This window comes from Cololabis saira, chromosome 9, assembly GCF_033807715.1.
Source record: "Cololabis saira isolate AMF1-May2022 chromosome 9, fColSai1.1, whole genome shotgun sequence".
Lineage (NCBI taxonomy): Eukaryota > Metazoa > Chordata > Actinopteri > Beloniformes > Belonidae > Cololabis > Cololabis saira.
In genome coordinates, this window is record NC_084595.1 from 38,167,473 (window position 1) to 38,191,847 (window position 24,375).

The 24,375-nt window shown below is 38.4% G+C and overlaps 1 protein-coding gene across 1 annotated transcript; it reads left to right on the forward strand.

The window, feature by feature from the left end:
• Positions 1 to 14,348: 14,348 nt before the first annotated feature.
• On the forward strand, positions 14,349 to 23,060 carry paip1 (poly(A) binding protein interacting protein 1). Its single transcript, XM_061729530.1, has 11 exons — positions 14,349 to 14,768; positions 17,066 to 17,217; positions 17,398 to 17,595; positions 17,789 to 17,901; positions 18,173 to 18,284; positions 18,995 to 19,120; positions 19,223 to 19,329; positions 19,680 to 19,797; positions 19,894 to 19,948; positions 21,123 to 21,201; positions 21,935 to 23,060. Exons 1-11 carry the CDS (start codon positions 14,585 to 14,587, stop codon positions 22,020 to 22,022), a joined length of 1,332 nt encoding a protein of 443 aa, XP_061585514.1. The 5' UTR covers positions 14,349 to 14,584; the 3' UTR covers positions 22,023 to 23,060.
• The last annotated feature ends 1,315 nt before the right edge of the window (positions 23,061 to 24,375 follow it).

Consider the following 24,375-nt stretch of genomic DNA (forward strand, 5'->3'; position numbering starts at 1 on the left):
TAAGTTGACACGTGACTGGGTCTCCAGATGGGAAGCCAGTGGAGGCAGTCGGATGTGGGGAATTAGCACAGTAGCTGAATCTTCCCTCAGTTCCGCTTTAAAAAAGACAAAGAGATGAGTGATTAATAGGTGACAGACTCAACTTGACTCTAATAGAAACATACGATAACATCTGTCACAGTTATCTCTGCAACACAGAGCACACAACACTGTGTGTGATGTTTATCTGAGGCCACACTTACAACAGAGCTCCGAGGATGAATTTAAATGAAATCATTTTATGTTATGTTACTGAATGAAAAAGTGATGGCTGGGGCTCAGAAGGTGGAACAGTTGTCTGACACTCAGAAGATGGCGCTTCAGTCCCCTGGTACGGTGGCCGAGACCCGCCATTGCTGAAAATAAAAGTAACGCTGCAAACAGAAAAAAACGCTGCTGCAAATAAAATAAACGCTTAGCAAATAAAATAAACGCTGCGAACAAAAAGAAACGCCGCTGCAAATAAAAGAAACGCTGCAAATAAAATAAAAAAACGACGCAAATAAAAAAGCCACAACGGAAGTGAACTACCGGGGACTATTTTTGCTGATGCACCGGTGTTGCACATTAAAAATTACACGTAACGACGTTGAACACTAACCTTTTCACTTATTTTCTCGTTCGTTGTTCTTCTTATTCCTCGCTCTTCTTATTTCTTCCTTTTCACTTACGTCCTCTTCGTCTTCTTCTCCTCTCACGTAAAAAACACCGGTGCATCAGCAAAAATTGTCCCCGGTAATTCACTTCCGTTGTGGCTTTTTTATTTGCGTCGTTTTTTTTTTTCGCAGCGGCGTTTCTTTATATTTGCAGCGTTTCTTTTATTTGCAGCAGCGTTTGTTTTTATTTTCAGCGTTTATTTTATTTGTAAAGCGTTTATTTTATTTGCAGCAGCGTTTCTTTGTATTTGCAGCGTTTCTTTAATTTTCCGCAATGGCGGCCGGGTCTCGGCCACCGTACCCTGGCCTCTACAGTCAACATGTCACAGTGGCCGTAGGGAAAGACACCAGCCAGCCGGGTGTATGAGAGAGAAATAAACTATATCAAGGCCCCGCATGAGCCTCAACGTGGAAGTGGGATGGCTGGCGTTTGGTTGTTACATAACTGTGATTCAAATTTAGTTAATGTTAGCAGAGTTAAAGGCTTTATTACTTTGATTTAACTTTGAACAAATATGGACATCTTTTTTGTCTTATCTGCTGAATGTGAAGTCGGCAGCTTAATTCAATACAGACGTTTGGCTCTGTTCTGTTTGGGTTTATGAAGTGGAATGTAAGAAACTCTCTTGCTCATCCTCTCAGAATACCTGGAATAGTTTTACAAGTGCCCCAGACACATTGTTTTTCTTTGGTTTTCAGCATTAACTCCAGATAGGAGTTCAGGATCTCTAGATGTTTTTCCAAGCCTCGGATGTCCTCGCTTTAGCCCCCTGTGCAGCAGCCATTGGCTCATCTGCATTTGAGGGGCGGGTCTTACCAATGGGTCAGTTTGGTGTTTTATAAGCATAAAGATAAGACTTGGAATGACCCTTGTGTCTATTCAATTGAATGGAATTCAATTTTATTTAAATAATAATAATAACAATAATAATGAATTTGATTTATAATGCACTTTCCATTCGGTGAATCTCAAAGTGCTACAAGAAAAAGGTAAAAAAGTCACAAGATAAAAAATAAATACATTTGGCAGATCATTGATCATAGCTGGCGTATGATTTGCTGAAAAGGTGGGTTTTAAGTCCTCTCTTAAAAGAGTCAATTGACTGTGGTTCTCTCAGGACCAAGCACTACATAGCAACTATTACAATACAAGTTGTCTCTAGGTGCTTTCTAGAGAAAGAGACAGAACATGACATGATGCAATAAGGTAGCACCCACCTTTTTTGATCTTATAAAACAAAACAAACAAAAAACCTGTTTAATCTCAACATGTAATTTCTTTAGTTTTTAAAACTGAAACTGAATTTGAATGAATGTTTTACTAATAACTACACGAAGAACAAAAAACAGTGATAGTTGCCCTGCATGTGCAGATACAGTAATGATGCAGTCGACCCACAGCGAGGGATAACCTGCAGAGTATGTAGCACCAGCCCTGCCTCTTTACTCCCACTCATCCATCCATTCAAATGCACACACCCAAATCCTAGTCATATGTCATCTTTGGCCTTCCCAACCCTTGTGAATCTTTGAACTCCCTCCAAAATTCTGGCAAGAAGAAGAAAAAAAAAGGCACATAATCTTTTATCAAAATGGGTCTCTAAATTTCTGGAACAGGAATTCTCTGTGGCATAATGTGATCCAGCTTTGGGAAGCAAGTGGAAAAAGCCTGGAGGCTAAAACAGCTAATGAATGCTTGTACTGAGATGTCTGGTGCAACACATGTTTGTAGTAGGTGCACAGGTCCAAAATTTTCTCTGGGGTGGAAATTTGTGTGTCTGGTGTCTAATCCTTGGCATTTAGGCAATTAGATTCAAAAACAAAAGCAAAACAAAAAAAATCCTTACAAGGTCTGTCATTATGTGCGTAAGCTGCACAAACAACCACTGCATGAACCCACAAACAGGTTCTATAGCTGACACTGCAGACCTGGGTCACTGAGGTCCCACTCAGCATTTTTTCAGGGAATTTGGTAGTAGTTTGGTAGTAGTTGGTAGGAATTCTCTGAAGCATTCAAGAATTCAGTATTTGTGTACAACAATTCCTTATTTTATGCAGGGCTCTTACTCCTAATTAAACGTTTTTATTTATACATCTACCCTTTACATAATATGCACACAAAAAGTTATCTTCTGCAATAGCTTGCAGCCTATCTATTTATGTACTTTTGATCAACGCATGTATTGTATTACTTTTTACACTCCATGTCAATGTAATGTAATGTAATGTCTGTATTTGAAAACTCTTTTTAAGAATATTTTTAGGTTTGTTCATCGTGAGTTTGATCATAAAGAGATATATTACCAAAGTATGTCAAAACCTTTAACTTATGTAAATGAATTAAAAATTGTATGTAACCCTGTATTGTGGGTAATTTCCTCTTTAAAAGGCATATGTGTCATATGATATGTGTGGTATAACATTAATTAAGTCCTAAAGTGCTGTAAAAGTAACTCAAAGTCAGTGAGAAGTTGTTGTATGGGAAAATATTGAACGCAGATTAGCCGGCATATGCCTATGTGTGGTACAGTGTGAGATGTATTGGAGAATGAACAAAGAACTCCCCATGTTGGAAGCTAAAAATGGCCATGTATGGAGGATATAAGATGATTTGATGTGTGGGAAAAGTGCACAGAACTGCCCTTTTAAAAAAAATCTACAATGACTCCAATACGGTCAAAACCAAGATTACGGTAATAAGGAAGGGGCATAATTAGATCTGCCTATAGCTAAAAACAAACCCACAAAGTTGGATTTAAAAGTTGATGCTCAGCTATGTAACTATGTAACTTCAAATGTGAAGATTCCATCGACAAATGGTTAACAAACAATTATCTTTGGCTAAATGCTCCCAAAACGGAGTCGGTGATCTTTGCCCCTGATGAAAAGAGTCCACTGATCAGGCGACACCTCGGGGCCCTGGGCTCCAGCCGAGCATCAGGAACCTGGGGGTGTTGCTTGATTCATCTCTTTCTCCGGAAAAACACTCAAGGGATGTGTCAAAGAATTGCTTTTATCACCTAAGGAACATTTCTAAACTTAAGAATATTCTTTTGCGTGCCGACTCGGAGATAGTTTTACATGCTTTTATTTCTTCTAGACTGGACTTCTCGAACTCTCTTTTTACCTGTTTTAACAATCGTTCTTTAAAGAGACTGCAGATTGTCCAGAAATGCTGCAGCCAGGTTTTTAACTGATGCTCATAGATGGAACCACATCACCCCGATTTCATCTTCTTTATACTGGCTGACAGTAAAGAAACTTATTGATTTTAAAATTCTTGTCATCAGCTCATCAGAACATAACTTATTATCTGTCCAAAGATCCCGTTATAAGACCTATGGAGATGATGCTTTTCAGTCCATAGTCCTTTGATTATGGAACACTCTTCCTCTCTCTATGCACCTCAGCAGCAGTGCTGACTCTTTTAAAACTGAAGACCCTTTTATTTGGACAAGCTTTTAGTTGACTGGATAACTTGCCATTTCAAATAAAATTCAGTTTTATTTTGCCCTTTTATTTATTTACTTACTTAATCCCTGTTTGTTTTATATCTACTTCTTCTTTTATCCTGCTCTGCTTTTTATTGTAAAGCACTTTGTGATTTTTATCCGTGATAAGTGCTCTAGAAATAAAGTTGATTGATTGATTGATTGATTGATGTGGTTATTTGTGTGCATAAAAGATAGCAAAGTGTGGTTGTATATCAAGAAGATTTGTGTCTGATGTTTTTTAAGTTCTCAGTGAAAGAATTTGTGAGCTCATGTAAGATCTGTGCCAAAAGATATCCACTTGCTTCACTAGTGTAAAGGTGGGCTAGAAGAGTAATTTATAGCGCCCAAGAGAACACTCCTTCTCTGAAGAATAGAAAAGGAGCTGTTAAGGATTATGAGCTGCACCACCAAATGAAATATGTTTGGGACTGAGTTTAGGATTATGAGTAAATAACAAGCCTTTTATGGTTACCTCTGTCAGCAAATATTCCTAAAAAAAACAGGAAAAAGACAGGGCTGTACGGGCAAAAAAAGCTTAATATTTGCACGCTTTTCCTGTTTTAGAAGAATAAAACAGAAGGGTCACCTAGGGGACGGGGATCGAACCTTGCAACTAAACATCCAGGGAGGCGTTTGTAGCTATGTGTGCACACAGGATATCGGCCAAGTGTTTAAAGTGTATAAAGTTGTGTGTACAACTGTACAGTAAATTGTTGTATATATCTACTTGTATAACGTTGAGTATACCTACCGTTTAAGTCTGTTAGGAAAAACAGTTTTGAGTGTTTCTGTGCGCGTTGGATGGAGAGGATGAAGGAAAATAGTGTATATAGAAATGATTTAAGTGAACAGACCTATATTGGACATATTCATTTCGGGGTAATAGTATCACGGTTTTTGGGTTTGTTTGTTCCTGTTTTATTTTGAAAGTCTGTGTCCTTTTGTTTTATTTCTTCCCCTTGTTCATCTATCATGAGTGTTTGCACCTATGTCTCATCAGTCCTCGGGTGTTTATCTTGTCTTGTCTTTCCCTTCCTCCCTGCCGGTCCCTCCTGTTTTCTTCTGTACTGTTTCTTGCCATGGTTACTGTTTTGTTTCTATTGTTTGCACCACCATTATTGTTATATGTTCCTGGTTCTGTCTAGTTTGTTTCTTTTTTTTTTTTTTAAGTTTGTTTTTGCTTTGGATTCCTGGATATGCAGCACTTTTAGTTTGAGATTTTCCTTCTGTAAGATTGGACACAAGTACTGCATAAGATTTGGTTTCTTTGAATATTTCAGTTTTAGAATATTTCTGTAACCCTCCCACAGTCACAGCTACAATATCGTTGAAACCGCTCTTGGGGAATTCCTGAGAAAGCATCTTTAGTGAGAGTGAGTAGATCCTCAGAGAATCCACGGCTCTACATTTCAGTAGTTCCAAGAAGAGTTGTCATAGAGTGCATGAAATACATTGAGAGACTTTGTCATGCAGAGTTTATAGCAAATCCCCTTCCCCTCCCCGCGTCTAAGACATAACACATTTATCTGGAGAGCGGAGGCTCTGATACGCCACAGGCTTCAGCACCTTGGCACTCTCTAGGTTTTTGGGTTTTAGAAAAAAGAAGAGAAAAGCTGCAAGGCCACATTCTGGGACAGTCTAAGTCCCTCCGGGATATGTTTCTCTCCTGCTCTGGGGGTATTTAGCAGTTTCTGCCCTGCTATAATTCAACATAACTAACTAAAGTAAACATATTTGAATATTTGAGTAGTTACATACATGGTTACCTGAAAATAATTGCATACCTGATTAACAGAAAGCCATTACACACATGATTAACTGAATGAGATTATACAGCATTCCTTATAAGCAAAGGATGCAAATAATATTGTCAAAAGGTACATGGCAGAATAAAAGGTCATTCATTAATTTATATTGCAGATAAAAATATAGTTCAAATAAAAATGAGACCAGACCCTGCACAGAGATTCCTAGACCTGCAGCAGGGGAAACCTCATCTCTCCGACAATGACTAAGCCCACCGGAGTTCAACAATATGTGCCATGGTCTTTTTGCAACATGATCGGTGTCGCTGACAGATTAGCAGACCTCACTGAAGGAGCCAACAAGTGGATCACAGCCTTGGATAAGAGCACAGCTGGATTGACTCGGGCTCTGGGAGACATTAAAACACTGCTTATGCACATCGTTTTGGAAACCTGCTGCAGAAGAAATCCTCCAAAACGCTAGATTGCGTGTATTGACTATAGGCAACTCTGTAGATCACGTGGGATGCAATGCACATCGTAACAATGTGTGGTTGGGACTCTGAAAACCATATCCAGAAAAAAATGATCCATCCAGGCTGGAGGGAGAAATGCTAAAAGCAGACGAGTGCCCTGTGAAGTTTTTGCATGTCTTTCAGTGAAAATGACATGAGGATCCTGGCAATGCACGGAATGCTAATAGAACCACAGAAACCCTGTTTAAAGTGATGGTGAACAAAGCCATGCCCACAGAAGTGCAGAATAAAATGGAAAATGTGGCCAGCCTCATGAAAATGAACTGGCCACTATTCTCAGAACATGGAAAGCGTCTATAAAGAGAAACAGAATGAAGATGATGCGGACAGGCTGATGGCCAACAAACTGACACAACCACAGCTGACTGATTTAAATGCCAAGCAGAAGAAGGACAAGGCCAAGGTGCAAGGACCTGTCACAGTCACAGTGGAGCAACCTCTACCTCAATCTGCCATTGAAGTAGTTTCCCAATTTCCGGTTGCCCAGCAACCACAGCAGCCGCTTCAGCTCCAGGTGCCACCGCCACAGGCGACAAGCCAAGTAGGAGCAGGGCAGATAGTGGCTATAACCAGTACTCGTGTTGAGGGGGATGAGGGGGGATGAGGGGGGATGGCATCCCCCCCTGAAATAAAAACGGTCAAAATCATCCCCCTGTAAAACTGCCATCCCCCCTTTCCATCCCTTATGTCATTTCATCAATGAATGTTGTATTACTGCTATTTCAACATTTAGAGTCATCACCAGAAAAATATCACCAGAAAAATAACTTATTTGACAATTTTCACCTGTTTTAAGTAAATTTTCACTTGAAATAAGTAGAAAAATCTGCCAATGGGACAAGATTTATCTTCTTATTCCAAGCAAAAAAATCTTGTTCCACTGGCAGATTTTTCTACTTATTTTAAGTGAAAATCTACTTGAAACAGGTGAAAATTGTTGTTTTTTCCAGTGATGAGTCTTGTTTTAAGTGTAATGAGATTTTCTTACTAAAATGAGACATTTTTACTAGAAATAAGAAAAATATTCTTGTTAAGATTTTGAGTTTTTGCAGTGATCCATTTTACTTATCCTGTGAAGGACAGAGTCATATTGATAAGTTCAGAAAACAGTTTTTATTGTTGTGTTTTGATGTATTTGATGTAAGCCCAGTGGATATTTAAAGCTTACAGAAGGCTGCATTTAACTGCTGCTATGTCATTCCTGCTGTATTTCTGCAGGTGTTTTGGTCAGTGCTATTATTTGTAATATATTATATTATTTGTAATCAGCACAAATTATCTGTCCCCATATGATAAAATCAACCATCCCCCCTGATTCTTTTTTATAACTCGAGTACTGGCTATAACCTTAATTGGGTGGATGCTTTCCCGCTTACTTTGATGTGTATGAGGTCACAGTCTGACTAACACACCTAATACCACATGAAATGATGACTGGAAGACCAATGCCTGTGGCATATTTTAGAGGAGCTTATCAAGCCCCCCCTTAGAGCAGTGTCAAGGAGAATTGGTGGCTTATTTGCAGCATTTAACCCAAATACATAAAGTTGTGTTTCAACAGACTAAAGCAGCAGCAGAAGATAATGATGCTGAAATCCAGCCACAACTACAAAAGGTGTTCAAAAGAAAGAGGGATCGACCTAGAAGAGAAGGTCAATTTAAGGTTATCCTAACAACTCCTACTGCTCTTAAAGTGCAAGGTAAGACCGTCTGGTTTCACCTCAACCATAGCTGCAGAGCAAACGATCCAAGTGAGACTGTGAGAACAACCGGAAGGGGGCGACAACGGTGCCCTGCAGGGAGATGCCCGAAGGAAAAGACAAACCTTCCCCACCAGCCAACAGATGATCACAAAGGCTGGCAGACAGAAAAAAGAGGGAGAGCGGAGATGCGGAAAGTAGCAGTTCATTAGCTCTCACACTAAATCAGGTTTCAGATCACACATACAAATCAGTAAGCCACAGTCTTATCCTCTATCTAACGGTCTGACCCTGCAGGTATGTCAAATACCACTTCAATACACATATGATATAGTGCTCACACAGCTGTAATGACCTGTTATGAGAATCTTAAGTGTTTAGTCTGACCCGCTTGCATGCAAATGATGTATTAAATCTACTTAACTTTGATGATCTCTCATGTCTTTATTCATGATTCCACATGCCTGTGTGGATGTTTGCTGTGCTGCTAACGTCCCCGACCACCCCAGTCTGGCCTTCGGCTAGAGGGGTCCCCCCTTATGATCCTGGTCCTGGTCCAGGTTTCTTCCCTCCTAAAGGGGAGTTTTTCCTCACCACTGTTTGACTTAAGGCTTTTCTCCCACTAGGGGAGTTTTTACCTGCCATTAATAATTGCTCGGGGGTTATGTTCATGTTCTGGGTCTCTGGGAAGCGTCTAGAGACAATTTTTGTTGTATAAGACGCTATACAAATAAAATTGAATTGAATTGAATTGATGATTATTCAATGCACTCAGTTTCCTCCCAGATAGTACGGTGGCCGACAAGGGCCAAACGCACTGCAACGGCCTAATGCGTCTCAGTTAAGAAAAACGGCTTCAAGTACAGAAACGATTCAAATTCACAAACTCAAAACGAGTGAAAAATGAAAAAACGTGCTGCTAAAAACAAAGACAAATGCAGCATCATCAAACGCGCTGCAAATAGAGAAATGACGCAAAGCACAAAACGATATAAAACAAGAAACCATCTTCAAAAGAAAAACGCTTCATAACTGGTTACCAAACCTGCAGGGGGCGCTCTCAGCGTAACAGCTCAATGGACAGACACACGGGACGTAGCACGTTTTTTCATTTGCACCACCGTTTTCCTTAACTGAGACGCATTAGGCCGTTGCAGTGAGTTTGGCCCTTGTCGGCCACCGTAAGATAGCCACCCATGGGTTTAAACATATAATACAGAAGTGTTTTAATACTTTTTCCACAACAGTAACTATATGTTTAAACTCAGATATTCTCTTTTCTGTGTGTGATAGGCTCATAAAGCAAGGACACATGTCTGTATGCCAATGTTACAACAATGCTGATATCACTTATCTCATTCCAGTAAGACATGTCTGACTACTTCCCAAACCAAGGACAGAACTCTTCGTACATGCCTGGCAGTGGGGACTGTGATTGGCTCCTGTATGGCTGTAACTGGGACGACTGGTGCCATGACCCCCAGGCTCAATGCTGGGACCAGTCCCCAATGAGTTTCCGTCACCAGTCACACTCATCCTGGGATTAGTACCCAGGATACCTCCCACCAGAGTGGAATCCAGAACCTCCTGCGCGGTCCGTTGGACTGCGGCCACAGCCTTTAGCACCTGTGCCACAGGGACGGCTGCCAGAGGTGTCAAGTAACGAAGTACAAATACTTTGTTACTTAAGTAGAAATTTTGGTTATCTATACTTCACTGGAGTAATTATTTTTCAGACGACTTTTTACTTTTACTCCTTATATTTTCACGCAATTATCTGTACTTTTTACTCCTTACATTTTAAAAACAGCCTTGTTACTCTATTTCATTTCGGCCTTTAAAAAAACTATCCAGTTAAATTGCTCCATCCGGATAGAGTGAATTTGGTTGTGGTTGTTTCAGATGTTCTTGTCCAGTTTTGTTCTTACATCCGTTCCCTCAGATTCCTGCAACTAAACTTGGATGTGCATTCCAATAAAGGTTAGGATAAATGATAACATGCCTCTGAAGTTTGACTTTTTGCACCATTATAATACTTATAGGCAACTAATCATCATATCTTCTGCTCTCTGAAACACGTTAATGCTCAATAGTACATATATGGTTCTTTAATATATTTGCATTATACTAAGATGCATTCATTTTCAATGGCTTTTGTCCTTAATGGCTTTTTTCCCCCTTACATTACTTTTACTTTTATACTTTTAGTAGTTTTGAAACCAGTACTTTTATACTTTTACTTGAGTAAAAAACTTGAGTTGATACTTCAACTTCTACAGGAGTATTTTCAAACTCTAGTATCTATACTTCTACCTGAGTAATGGATGTGAATACTTTTGACACCTCTGACGGCTGCAGACACCTAATCCACCGACCCCTTCACCACGCTATCCATGGACTCATCAGGACCGTATTCCCAGAGGTGATCTGGCCACCACCTCCCGATCATCTCAGTCACCACCAGCGCCACCTACTCCAGCAGGGCCTTCCCCGGGCCGGCGTGACGCCCCCCAGTCAAACCACAACATCATACCTTTACTGGAGTGACAGAACTCTGTAGGACTGAGTACGTTCGTCTACGTGACTGTGCATCACCACGCAGCAGTTCTGTTCTGCAAGTGATTCGCAGTGATTCACAGAGGTGTGCGCCAGCGCAAGAGAAATCTGGGAGCAAAAGCATGATTAGGCTGACCTTCTGAAGAGAAGTGTGGTTTGCTTTAATCTCACCCGCAGCCTCCAGGCCGACGAGGAGACCTGGTCTGAAGGGTCTGCTTAAATGATTTCCAGCTGGAAATCTGCTTACGGGGTCAGGCGATCGCTCAGCAACCTGCTCACCAAAAGTGGACATTTTTAACGATAACTGTCTTTGTTTTATATTCACATTAAACCATGTATTACTGTTGCAGTTTGCATCCATGAAAATGGCTCACATTGATGTTATACTTACGTTTGTTTCACTCATATAATACATGCAATCAATTTTTGATTGATGACACTATTACTCTCATTATGAATCACTGTGGGATTGATGGAATGTGGTTTGGTGTTTCATGTGTGCCCAGAAGGGTGACCGCCAAGAGGCAGTGGGGTCGTGCAAAAAGCTTTCCTGTCCAAATGACTAATGGAAGAATTTCCTCTGAAAGTTATTGTTTCTGCCTTGGAGATTTTTGCTTGTACATGAATCAGCAACCACGACTGATTGATGTTGCCATTTAATTGGCATGTCACGATTAACCTTATATTTATATATGCGTTGGGCCATTATGTGCCATTATTAGTTACAGTTTTATCATAGCAATCGGGTGTACAGGTGACGCTTTGTGCATTTACTTGTGATTAGTCTATTGTTTTCATTTCTTTACATTTTGTTTTAATCTGTTCTGTTTTCACCAGCATTGGTATTTTCTCTGTACTGTACTTGTGATTTACAAGCAGCATACAGCCCATTTTGTGTAATTCAAGCTTCTACCTCTTCGTGATGGAAACATCACAACAGGGGTTAAATGTGGTGTAATTTTCTCTTTAAAACGCATATGTGTGGTATAAAATAATAAGTGCTGAAGTGCTCCAAGACTAACTCAAAGTCACTGAGAAAGGAAAGTCTTGGAAGGAGAATGCCGGCATCTGGGAGAGTGAAAAAGAACACCAATGTGTGGAACCGTGAGAGATGCCTTGGAGAATGAACAAAGAACTCCCCATGCTGGAAGGAAAAAACGGCCAGGTATGGATGATATAAGATGATTTGATGTGTGGGAAAAGTGCACAGAACTGCTTTTCCCACCAATAAGAATTCAGACTGTAATACAGTCAAAACTTGTATTGAAGGCGGATTGTAAGATATGTTTGAACCAAGATCAATAAGGAAGGGACATAATTAAATCTGCTAAAAACACACCCACAAAGTTGGATTTAAAAGATGATTCTCAGCTCTGTAATGTAAGTAGTTTCTGCAGAACTGCTCAGGTTTTTTGACCTGTGTTAAGGAATAAAAACTCTTTGGACTTGATCTCTGAAGACTATGTTTGTGTTTGACTGACTTAGTGTTGCTCTTGGGAATAAGTTTGAAAACTTAGATCTTCCAGCAGAAAGCCGACATAGTCAGACCAGCCCAGACAATTCTCATCAGTATCCTTATGAATTGTATTGAAATTGAAGCATTAAGTAACATAAAATGAAAATGCACAAGTAAGGTAGTGAATTGATCTAATTAGTCACCAATTATTAAATTAAGCAGCCTAATGTAATTTAAAAATAGTAACCAATAACATCCCTGACACATGTATTACAAAAGAAAGAATCTAGATTAGTAGATATGTGTATATTACTAGCTAAACATATAATTTCTCTTTATTGGAAAAATGGCGATGCTCCAAGAATTGGAAGATGGATTAAAGAGCATCAAACGTGACATTGGAAAAGATAACGTATATTATCAAACGGAAACATCATGTTTTTGATGACATCTGGAGACCTTTTATTCTTTTTGAGACATGATGTTAATGTTGGTAATTTGCTTCAGCAAGAGGAGGCTGGGAGGGAGTAGGATGTGTGATATAATGTGATATGATATAATGTAAATAATAAATGCCCTGGAAACTCTTCATATAACTGGCTCCAACTCATATTCAAATGTATCCACTTTAGTTATCCATCTTACTTAAAACAATATTTGATTCCATATACATCCTCATATTCTCTCAGAAACACTCAGCAACCCTTTATTTTTCGTTCCTTTGACAATTAAAGAAATTGGCAGATGTAATTTTAAGTTCAAAGCCCCATCAGATTGGAACAACCTACCCATCAATATAAGAGAAATCAATTAATTACAGCTCTTTAAAAACTCACTATTTTCCAATGTCAATAAACCATGTTTATGCCTCTAGTGGTATTGCCTTCTCATTTGTGTCATTTAAAATGATGATAGCAATGACTATTATTAATATTGTTGCTCTTGTTGTTATTACTGTGTTATATGCAGTGTTTACTTGTGCTCTTTGGGTACAAATAAAATGAAATAAAATGATAAGAAAAAAGGTAAAATAATAATAAAAAGCACAAGTTGTTAAAAAATAAGGGCAGTAGAGTACCGTAGGTACACAACAACAAACCAGATCCAGATGAACCTCAGGGGTCTGGGAGCTTCATAGAGAACTAACAGATCAAGCATGGATTTTGGTCCAATACCATTCAGTGCTTTGTAATAAATTCAAACTGTTAGCAATATCTGTCTACTCTTATTTATTTAATTCATGTGTTTATTTATTACATTTTTTCTTCCTTTTTTTCTTTATTTTCATCGTTTTACTTATTTAGCGAGGGGAAGAGGGGAAGGGAGGGGAAACAAAAAACTAATAAACACATGTTTAAAAAAAAAAGATGTGTAACCAACACATTACTAGCACGTTGCTTTTATCCCCCTGGGTGGGTGCAGTTTTTATTTATTAAAGATAAGTATGTATATACATATATATATATATATATATATATATATATATATATATATATATATATATATATATATATATATATATATATGTGTGTAGGTAGGTATGTATGGGTGTATGCGTATGTATGGGTATATATATTGTGTGTGTGATTATGTGTGTAAGTAGATATATACATACTGTAGTGTAAATAAGTATATTTATATAAATATTCATATGGGCATGAGTGTACAAATATATAGAAATATTCAACTATGTTTATGTATGAATAGGTATGTGTGTGAGTATAATTACAGTATATAATAATAATACTAATAATACTACTACTACTACTACTACTACTACTACTACTACTACTACTACTAATAATAATAATAATAATAATAATAATAATAATAATGTTATTTAGCAGTGTGAGTACAGTGCGCAGTATTTATAAATATGGTTATGATTAGTGAATGGGGGTAGGATTAAATAAGTTTACACTTCTTCCTATTCCTTTTTTGCACATGTAAATTAAATTATCAAGTGCTAAAGGATGAAATTCTTGGTTTTGTTGTCTTGTTTTCTTAAACTTCTTTTGAAGTGTTGTTTTTTTTACATGTACAAAAATAAAATAAATCAAATCAAAATCAAATGTTTAAACCGAACTTACACTCCACACCACTAGAGGGCGTTAGCTTCACTTGGCCGTCCCACCGGGTGACGGATGATCCGCAGCAGCAGGTCTGTTGTTACAGGAAGTGGTGGGTAAAGTTGTGCAGCGTTATTTACTACGATAGCCGCGGACCGGGACCAGGCCAGCATGAAAGACAGATAGGCGGTGTGAGAGTGTGATTACACATAATCTCTTACTGCAACCCCAAACATCGAAGACAACCCCAGCTCGGAGGAGGAGAGGAGAACAAACCCGCAGCTCGGTCCCGCCTCAGATGCGGGTTTAGAGTCCAGGCTGCAGCAGCTCGTCATGAACGACCACTTCGACCGAGCTCCGGGGGCCGGCAGAGCCCGCGGCCCCGGCCCCGGCCCGGGGGGCCCGGCTGGGGACGAGGAGCCCCGGCGGCCGCTCTTCAACCAGCGGGAGCCGCTGAGACAACCCAAGACCTCCCCGCCCCCCAGCGAGGGCGGCGGGCCGGGGGCGCTGCCCGCAGGTACGACTGGAGGAGGGCTGGGGGGGCTGGAGGGGGTTTAACATCCAGTTAGGGCGGGATATTATCAATATTATTATTATATTATCACAATATGACACAGCCGGCGCCTCTGCGGGCGGTGCTGCTCCTTCAACCCGAGATAATCCCGAGCTGTCAGCAGATAACTGCTGGAGATATTTATATATATATATATATAGATAGATAAATAGATATAGAATAGAATACTTTATTGTCAATGTACCTGGGTACAGTGAGATTGAAAGCAGCATCACCTCTCCAGTGCAAGACAAATAAGAAACAATAGTGCAAACTATAAGAAATAAAAATAATATAAAAAATATAAAAAAGGTTAAGGTGCATTTGAATAGTGAAGACCTGAGATTCTATTTACAGATATATATATATATATATATATATATATATATATATATATATATATATATATATATAATATTATATTTGATTGATTCTATTTTTATTTTGTACATGTAAAAGACAACAATTAAAGAGAAGATAAGAAAACAAAACAAAGAATGTCATACTTTAAAACTTAATATCTTAATTACATGTGCAAAAATCAATCGATCAATCAAATTTTATTTGTATAGCACCTTTTATCCAGGTACATGAAATACAAAGTGCTTTGACATTTTGACTGAAAAATAAGCATAATAAAAATAAAAATATAAACTGGGAGACCAATGCACACTGACATACAACATAGTTAATTAAAATTTAGATAATGATGAAAGTTCAAGGATTAAGGCTAAAAAATAATCAGTCCACAATAATAAAATATAATAATAAAAACATTACAAGAAATAGATATATAAATAAAACAAATACCTCTAAAAAATGTTAAACAGAATAAAACTATAAAATTTGATGCTACATAAAATCCAGACCAAAAAGATGAGTTTTTTGTCTACGTTTAAAAATGTCCACATTTCCAGCTCCTCTCAGATCCTCCGGCAGGCTGTTCCACAGTTTTGGAGCATAGTGGCTATAAAAGTAGCATCAAAAGGAGTAAGACGTAGTGTAAACTTATTTAATCCTACCCCCATTCACTAATCATTTATTAACACGTATTTATAATAACTAGCTATACTATAATTATACTCACACACTTACCTATACATACATACATACACATAGTTCAGTATTTCTATATATATTTGTACACACATGCCCATATAAATATGTATATAAATATACTTCTTTACACCATACTATCTCTACATTATTTAGACTGATATTACTGACTCCCCTCTCCTGCTCTGGGATTTCTGTGATTTCAGACACCAAACAACAGTAAAGCAGCTGCTCATCTGGAGCTGTTGTGTCTAATTTCCTCCCAGGAGTTGATTATTGGCTACAGTGAAGCTGCTGCTGCTGAGCCTCATCTCTGTAACTTTATGTTGAACTCAGAGATCAGCTGAAGTTCACCCTCCAATCTCAACACGGCTTGCATTACACAGCACTAAAATAGAGATGAGCTAGCTGTGTGTTGACTCTGTTATTAATAAAAGTTCATGTGCTGTTTCTGACTGACATGAAGTCATATCACCGCATTAGAAAGAGCCCAAACAACTTGAAAGGGGTTAAATCTACCAAACTATCATGTTTTCAGAGATCCTTTCCTAGGAAGTGTGCTGTAAAAGTAACATGTAGGCAGAAAGGAGTTTGTTTATTAGTAAGTATAATTGTAAGTAAGTATACGTTTTGACACCAAGCAGGAAAGAGGAAAAGTGCTCACAATTAATCCATGTAAGCTGCAGAACATTAATATTATATATTATGAGGTTATTAACCTTAAATATTGACTTGTTAGTCATGTTCCATATCTGTGACTGCTGGTATCTTGGTTTCGTTTTCAGAAGGATTATTATCTTTACAGTTTATGCAAATGCTATCAAACCTCATGAATGAGCTAATAATACCACTGGACAGATTTGGTTAATTCCTTTGTACTACATACTTTTGTAGTTGCCTAAAAGTTGCTTTTAATGCCACTGTTTAACTGTCAAAGTGAGATTTTTAGTTTATTGTTGGTCGTTCCTCAGACGTCATCCTTCTTCTAAACACTGACTGGAAGTACTATCCAGCACCTTTCAGGTCAAATGGGCCAGAAATGTATATTTTGTTTAAAACAATCTCTATAGATTTGAGTTTATCTTGTTTATTGTTTTCTAAGGCAGGGGTAGAATCGTAGGCTCTTGCAGAACCAGAGACAGTATAGTTTGTCCATAAGATGTTGCATCTGTCACAGCCTAAAAACTTTGTTTCCTTTGTTTTAGATTATAAAAAGCAAAGCAAACTCCAACCAAGTGCGACTGCAAACAGTGTGTCTGCCTCCAGAGGGTGTAATGACGTGGATACCCTGGTCAAGTCATCAAAGCTTTCAGCTAGTGCTCCAGAGTTTGTCCCCTTTGGAATTAACTCTTTTGAAGTAAGATCATAAGATGATGTGTTCGTATTTGTACCGTGACTGCATCTCATACTGAGAAATGGTTTGCAGAGTTATGCATCCATTATAGAGTAGTGACAATTTCATACATTTTTGATGTGAAGCTGGGATATGATTCTCTATTGTAGGTTTTTAAGTTATGTATTGTGAATGTTTGTCTAGGATCCCAGTTACTATGACGACAGTGACAGCTATTACAGTGAACCGACGCTGGATGAAATGGTCACAGATTTCCTCGGCCACCTGAGCTCTTCGCCAGGATCCTTTGAGTCTGATGTTGAATACATAACTGGAATGCTCAATTCCTGGGTTTCCACTGAGGCGTTGTTGCAGGAGCTGGTGGAACTGATCTACACACAGGTTACTGCACACTCTGTTTTAATTTGATCTTTATTATGATTTTTTTAGATTACATGTTATTAAACATTTTAGTTTTTTCTGTGTGAATGTATGATACTGAGCTGAATGCATTTATTGAACTTAAATATTTTATGAATATTGCATGTTTGGGGCAAAACGCACAACTGAGTAATAAAGCTGTGTCTTATTTCAGTCTACTGCCATTCCAAACTTCTCTTACACCGGTGCTAGGCTTTGTAACTACCTGTCCCACCACCTCTCCATCAGCCCACAAGCTGGCAACTTTCGCCAGCTCCTCTTGAAAAGGTAATTTTTATTTCTGTTTTTATTGAATTTGATTTTTTGTTTCAGTCAGATTTAGACCAGATTTTAAGTCTTAACATTAAAAAATACAATGGTTGCCTAGAGCAATAAGGAGCTTGAAGAAGATGGACTAGATGAGGCAGAATATGTTTACACATGTGTCATGAAAGAGCAGAAATGTTTTGAATACATTTGTAGGGTCACTTATTTACAAAAGCATACATTGTAATCATTCAAGATATGATTTAAAAAGAAAGATTATGGTCTGTTGTAGATGTCGAATAGAGTATGAGCAAAGGGATGTAGCTGTTCGTGGAGACCCAGAGACTCAGAAGAAGTTCCACTCTTTTGTTCTGTTTCTGGGAGAACTTTATTTGCATCTGGAGGTAAGAAGCTGTCACTGCATGGAGCACATAAGGTTCTCTTTTGGAAATGTAGTCAATGCAAATTGTCCCTTTCAGTGTTCTGCCTGTACTTAAGAGCAGGTACCCATTCTTTTAATTCATTTGTTTGTAAAATATAAAGCCTTTATTTATTTATTCTTACATTTTATGCCAGAAAGAAGTTGGATATGATCCTTGAAAGCACTGTGTGAAATTAATTTCTGTTACATAATTGCGCACTGACTTACTGTAGCTCCCGTATTCTTCCTCCATATGGCATTTCAGACACTTTGTCTGCATTTTTTTTCCCCCTTTTTTTTTTTCTATAATACACCAAATGTGATTAGCAGGGGACACATCTGGGCTGCAGTCAGGCTAGTTTAACAACTCAACTCTTTTACTTCACGTCTATAGTGTTTTCGTTTGTGCAGGGGTTGGGATTGTCATTGCCGTGCTGAAATAATTGGGGGATTTCTTCTGGATCTGGATAGCAGTAAATGTTCTCTGAAACCTTATATGTATTTTTCATCATTAATCTCACCCCTTACACATGTACATGCGTGTTAATAACCAGGTCCATTTCATCTTGGTTAAGTTGTATATCTAGGAAAGATTGACAGTTTTTCAGAATAATCATTAACATTTCTCTAGCTTCGTTCTAGTTTCCCTTTTCTAATTTAGTGACAATAACCTTTTTTGTGTTTTTGTTTCAGATAAAGAGTGCAAAAGGACCCCCGAACCGAGCCGATATTCTCCTTTCTGGCCTGAAAGACTTGTTAATCAGTTTGTTCTCTAATCCTGTGGATTCAAATCTCATCTGTGCAGTCAAATTGCTCAAGGTTTCAAAACTCACCTATATATGTCTGCAGATTTAATGTTTACAGTTGTGCATTTGATGGCTGCCATTTAAAGAAGAAGCATTCATATTTCTGAATTTCCAGTTAACAGGTTCTGTCCTGGATGATGCATGGAAACAGAGCGGAAAAGGGGACATGGGACAACTTATCCAAAGGATAGAAACTGTTCTTCTGGATGCTACCTGCAGTAGGTGTGTATATCAGTGATGGCATTTGCTGTGCAGCGGGTGCACGGTGTGGTTTTTGCCATCCTTAAAAAAAGAAAAAGAGAAATGGTGAAAGTTATTCATCATCAAATAACAGAGGATTTTATGTAATCTTCTCCTACAGCCATCCAATTATTTTCTGTTTCAGTATTTCAGTCCAAATAGATGCCAGTGAAGGGCATCCAGGTGTAGCTTTTTAACACAAATAACAAGAGTAATATTTTATTCTAAAATCAGCAGTGAGATGACACTTCAGAAATGTGCCGCAGCTCAGAATAGACATGCTCTCAGCGTCCGGGAGGAAACCGTGATGTGTTTTTTTTCTTTTCCTTCAGGGATGTGAGACAGATGCTCCTGAAACTAGTGGAACTGAGGTCCAGTGACTGGGGCCGAGTGGGCTCTGCTGCTGCAGCGAGCAGCGCCACCCCAGACACAGACCCCAACTACTTCATGGTTAGCCCCGCACACCCTGCTCTCTTTTTTTTATTTTTTTTTAAACATCTTTTATTGCCTCAAAATGTCATTAATACCTGATACCTTTTCTCGCAGAATGAACCAACATTCTACACTGAAGATGGCACACCGTTCACAGCAGCTGACCCAGGTGAGTGTCTGCCAAGTTGTATGTCAAAGACCGCTAAAACCTATTTAGCACTTTGGTTGTTGTTTTTTTTTTTAATCATACAACCTCAGTCTCATAAGACTAAACTTTTTTCTTCTTCTTTTTTTTCTCTACACTATTGATACTTTATTTATTGATACTTTTTTTTTTAGGGCTCGAGCACTGACAGTGCGAAGGCCCTATTGTATGTGTAGGAATTATTTTTTTTCCGACGAAATGAGGGCCTTTTTGCCCCTAAACGTGCCCCAAAAGTCACCAAATTTTGGACGCAAGTCAGGCCTGGCGAAAAATGTGATATTTAATGGTTTGCATTAATGGGCGTGGCCTAATGGCTCAACAGCGCTCCCTAGAAAACTTTGTGCCTCAAGCTCCACAATACGGTTTGACGTACATGCACGAAAATCGGTACACACCTGCATCATGTTGCAACTTAAAGAAAAGTCTCTTGGCGTCATGGCCGAAACCGAACAGGAAGTCGGCCATTTTGAATTAATCGTGTAATTTTGGCGCAATTTATGCCATTTCTTCGGCAGTTGATACGGCCCGAACCGTAACGTGCACCCAGGTGTGTTATACATCAAAATGTGCGTCTCCATCCTGCGACTACGCGCATTACTTTTCTCAGTCAAAAGTGTTACCGTGGCGACGATAGACGCCAAAAAGCGCACCCCCCTTCATCTGATTGATCATAGAGGTCATCTGACTTAGTTTTGAGTCCTTGACCTTTATTGGTGAAAATTGCACGCGTGAGGGCCCGTTCATCGCTGTTGCAGCTTTAATTTTTTTTATTGTTCCTATTGTAAACTAGTGACTGTCCACTCTACTGTGTTCCTCTTCTTCTTTTTTTTCTACAAACACGCAGACAGACGTAAGAAAGGAGAGAAATGATCTTACTCCTTGATCGTACAACAGAGCTAATCTAATTCATTAAGCTGTTGATTTGTTTTTACTGTTATTCAGTTATTTTTACCCGTTTTTCCATGATGATAACATTTTCATCGGCATAGTTGCAAATAATTGTTCTAGTTAAACATTTTAACATAACTCTTCCCAGTGCTCTTAAACAGCCCACATAGAAATACAAATATTTTTCTTTAAATCGAAACTTGTTTGTGGTCCAGTCTCCATGTCTGAGCGTCTCTCTCTGCTCTCACAGAATATGCTGAAAAATACCAAGAAATTCTAGATCGACAAGACTACTTCCATGATATCGATGGAGAAAATGGAAATGATCTGTAAGTATACACTGTAAATACAAAATGATAGCTTAAGTCTAATAATGCTTGTTGTGTGAGTGTTCAGAGCTGCCTGTGTAACGTGATGCCTGTTGCTCTGGTGAACAGTTAAAAATACACCCATGTGCAGGTCAGAACGCCTTCAATGAGTTTAGCTAATTCAGCGCTCATTCTTTGCAGGTCTGAGGCTGGTTTTGTTGCCATATTAGACCATTTGGGATTTAACTTTAATTTTGCACCTTTTTCACAAATTATGTATGTTTGGAAAAAGTGAAGAATAGAGTATGGAATATAGCCCTCTGTATAGAAATGATCTGGGCATTAATTCAGGGTATGATTCTGACCTTAGCTGGCCGTGCCACCATACTGGCACATGTTTAATCATGTGATGGGATGGCATCCTCACCAGACGGGTCACATGACGGCCCGTGACCTGTGTGCCTCTGACCTTGGCAAATGTGTTTGAGTGGCCCACAATACAGCAGGGTTGAACGAGGCCTCAGATTCACCTTAGTCAGCAGTTGGGTGTGAATGAGGGCTTAACTCGCTCCTGTCCTCCCTCTCAGGACCGAGTGCATCTGTGGGCTCGCGTTTTGGCGTGTCTGCTCAAAAGCAGCTAGAATCCACTTGCTTCGTAGGCTGCAGAAACTGTTAAAAGCGCACATTTCTGAAAAGATGTCAAAAGTTGCAGGCGTGGTGGTTTTTTCAATCACTCATTGTGTTGTGTTTACAGATCCGACATTGAGGATGGGATGGAGCCGGAGATGGAGGAAGCTTTCGAGAATTTTTGCTTAGAATCAGAGAGGAAACGGAAACAATGACACAAGAGTGAACATCTGAGAGATTTAACAGGCATAAAGTGTATTTTTATCACTCATCATCTTGCAGGAATGTTGACAAGCAAAAGAAACTGCTAGCGTTCAATAGGCTTTTGTTTTACTGCGATCCTTTTAACAAACAGCTGTTCATAGTTGCATTTCTTCAGCGAGCATTCATTAGAAAATGGGACAATCATTGGGATAAATGTTCAAAATGTTCTTTTTTTTTTTTCTTCCTGAGGAGAAGGGTTTTCTTTTTTGTTGTTGTTGTTTTGAATTTCTTCCTAAACTTCCTTCTTTTAAAGCTGATTGAAATTCCCAGAGGAAGGTGGTGTGCTGTGGATTGTTGTTGGTGTTATTTTAAAAGATTGGTTTGTTTAATTGATTGTTTGCATTTTCAAAAATACTAATGAATGCTCCACACAGGCCAAAAATGACATTTTCAGAGATTAAATAACTTTGTGTAAAATGCAATACAGATGAGGTTAGATGGATATCTACATAAAGTACAAATACATCCTTTATCTCCACTCGTGACAGACATATTGCCAATATTGAAGACGATAATTAATCCTGTCAGTCTCACTAGCGCTCATTCGGCAAGTTGTGCAGTTACAATATCTTATAGTGCTTCTACAATTATTTTGAACTCTTTAGCAAAATTGGAAAAAGTAAATTTAGTCTAAACTTTTTCTTATTCTTTCTTGGTGTCAGAAGTACTTTTTTTAAATTTACTTTTAAAGGAAAATATTCAAAACTCTGAAAAGCAGTGAAACATTTTTTGAACGTTTTTGTCCGACAGAAATTATACACATCTTGCAGGTCAGGGTGTCGAAACTCATCTGCAACCCAGTTTCATCGATATCCCAAGACTGAAAGACTGTTTACCAACAATACATGGATCTCATGAAAACGAATGTTGTTTTATAGTTTGTAAATATTATTTATAGTTTTGTTTGCCTGCTATAAGTTCTTAATGTGAGGTTATGTCTGATTTATTTTTTGTTTGGGGTTTAACAAAATAAAAGTGGACATTTTCAACTGTATCTTGGTGTTATGATGAGGACTAAGCCATCTTCTGGACGAACTCTGCCATCAACTGGCAGCTTCAAGTGTGTGCAGGATTATCTGAGCAATTGCGTTCAATCAAGTCAGACCATGTGTTGCTCCATCATTTGCTGTGACCTGGACAACTCTGGCCAGATCTCAGGAATACCTGTTGTGTCCTGGAAGTATGAAGAATTGATATTATTTGAATATTTGACAGTCAAACAGGATTTATTGTGGGATTTTACTTATATGAGCTGAAGGAGTTAATGAAACGATGAGGAAACTTCAGTCCTCAGAGTTGAGGAAGACGAACATGTTTGTTAGGCAGTTTAGTGCATCAATTGAATTCTTTAACATTTAATTAAATGTGTTGATTTCAGCTAAGCTGCTTATAAAAGGAGATAGTTTGCAAGCTTGTGCTGAACTATTGTTTACGTTTCCCTTTTATCAGACTCATTCTGATATCAGAAACTGAAATGGGCCACAAGTAAAGAATGCAGTTCACATGTTTTTCATCTGTTTTAAAAGATGTATTTTATATGGAAAACAAATCTAAATGGGAGAAATTGTATCATAAACATAGTGCGAGTTTGCAGTGATGACGTTATTGCCTCAGTATCCAATAGTGTTTATGATTTTTTTTTTTAAATCATTGAAGGTCTATATATATATATATATATATATATATATATATATATATATATATATATATATATATATATATATATTTATTTATTTATATATATTTATTTATGTTCTGCAGAAAACTTATTTGCTCATTTGAATAAGTGATGCAGAGACACCAAAACCACATCTAGGCTTTTTTTTAATTTTCTGCACACTAACTGGTATTTATAAAGGTCAAGAATGCTGGGAGAATGTGTACATCACACATTTTAAAGGCACTGTCGCTGCTTTTGGCACAGGGGACACAGATTCAAATCCCACCTGCCTGGGAAAGAAAGAAACGCCATGGAGCTCACCTGGTTCCCCAATAGCTGATGTATATTAAAAAAGTCCACATCAGTTGCTGGAGAACAAGGACACACTGAAAAGAAATAGGCTACTAAAACAAAACATACATAGACTAGAGAGGACAATATTGAACTGCTGGAATGCTACCATGTATTCGGCCCCAGTGGGAGGATTTGTGCAGATGATATGCAACATTTGGATATTTCAAACTAAAACAAAGGTGCTATTTCAAGGGGAGCCAAAATGACAGGTCCCTTTGGAGATCTGGTACCAAGCCACATTAACATGCAAAAGGCAATGCCTAAAAACGATACCTACTGGTGCATATTAG

Coding starts and splice junctions, on each gene's coding strand:
- paip1 (XM_061729530.1), top strand. CDS start 14,585: ATGAACGACCACTTCGACCGAGCTCCGGGGGCCGGCAGAGCCCGCGGC. Junction 17,596..17,788: donor TGGAACTGATCTACACACAG/GTTACTGCACAC, acceptor GTCTTATTTCAG/TCTACTGCCATTCCAAACTT. Junction 19,121..19,222: donor GTGCAGTCAAATTGCTCAAG/GTTTCAAAACTC, acceptor CTGAATTTCCAG/TTAACAGGTTCTGTCCTGGA.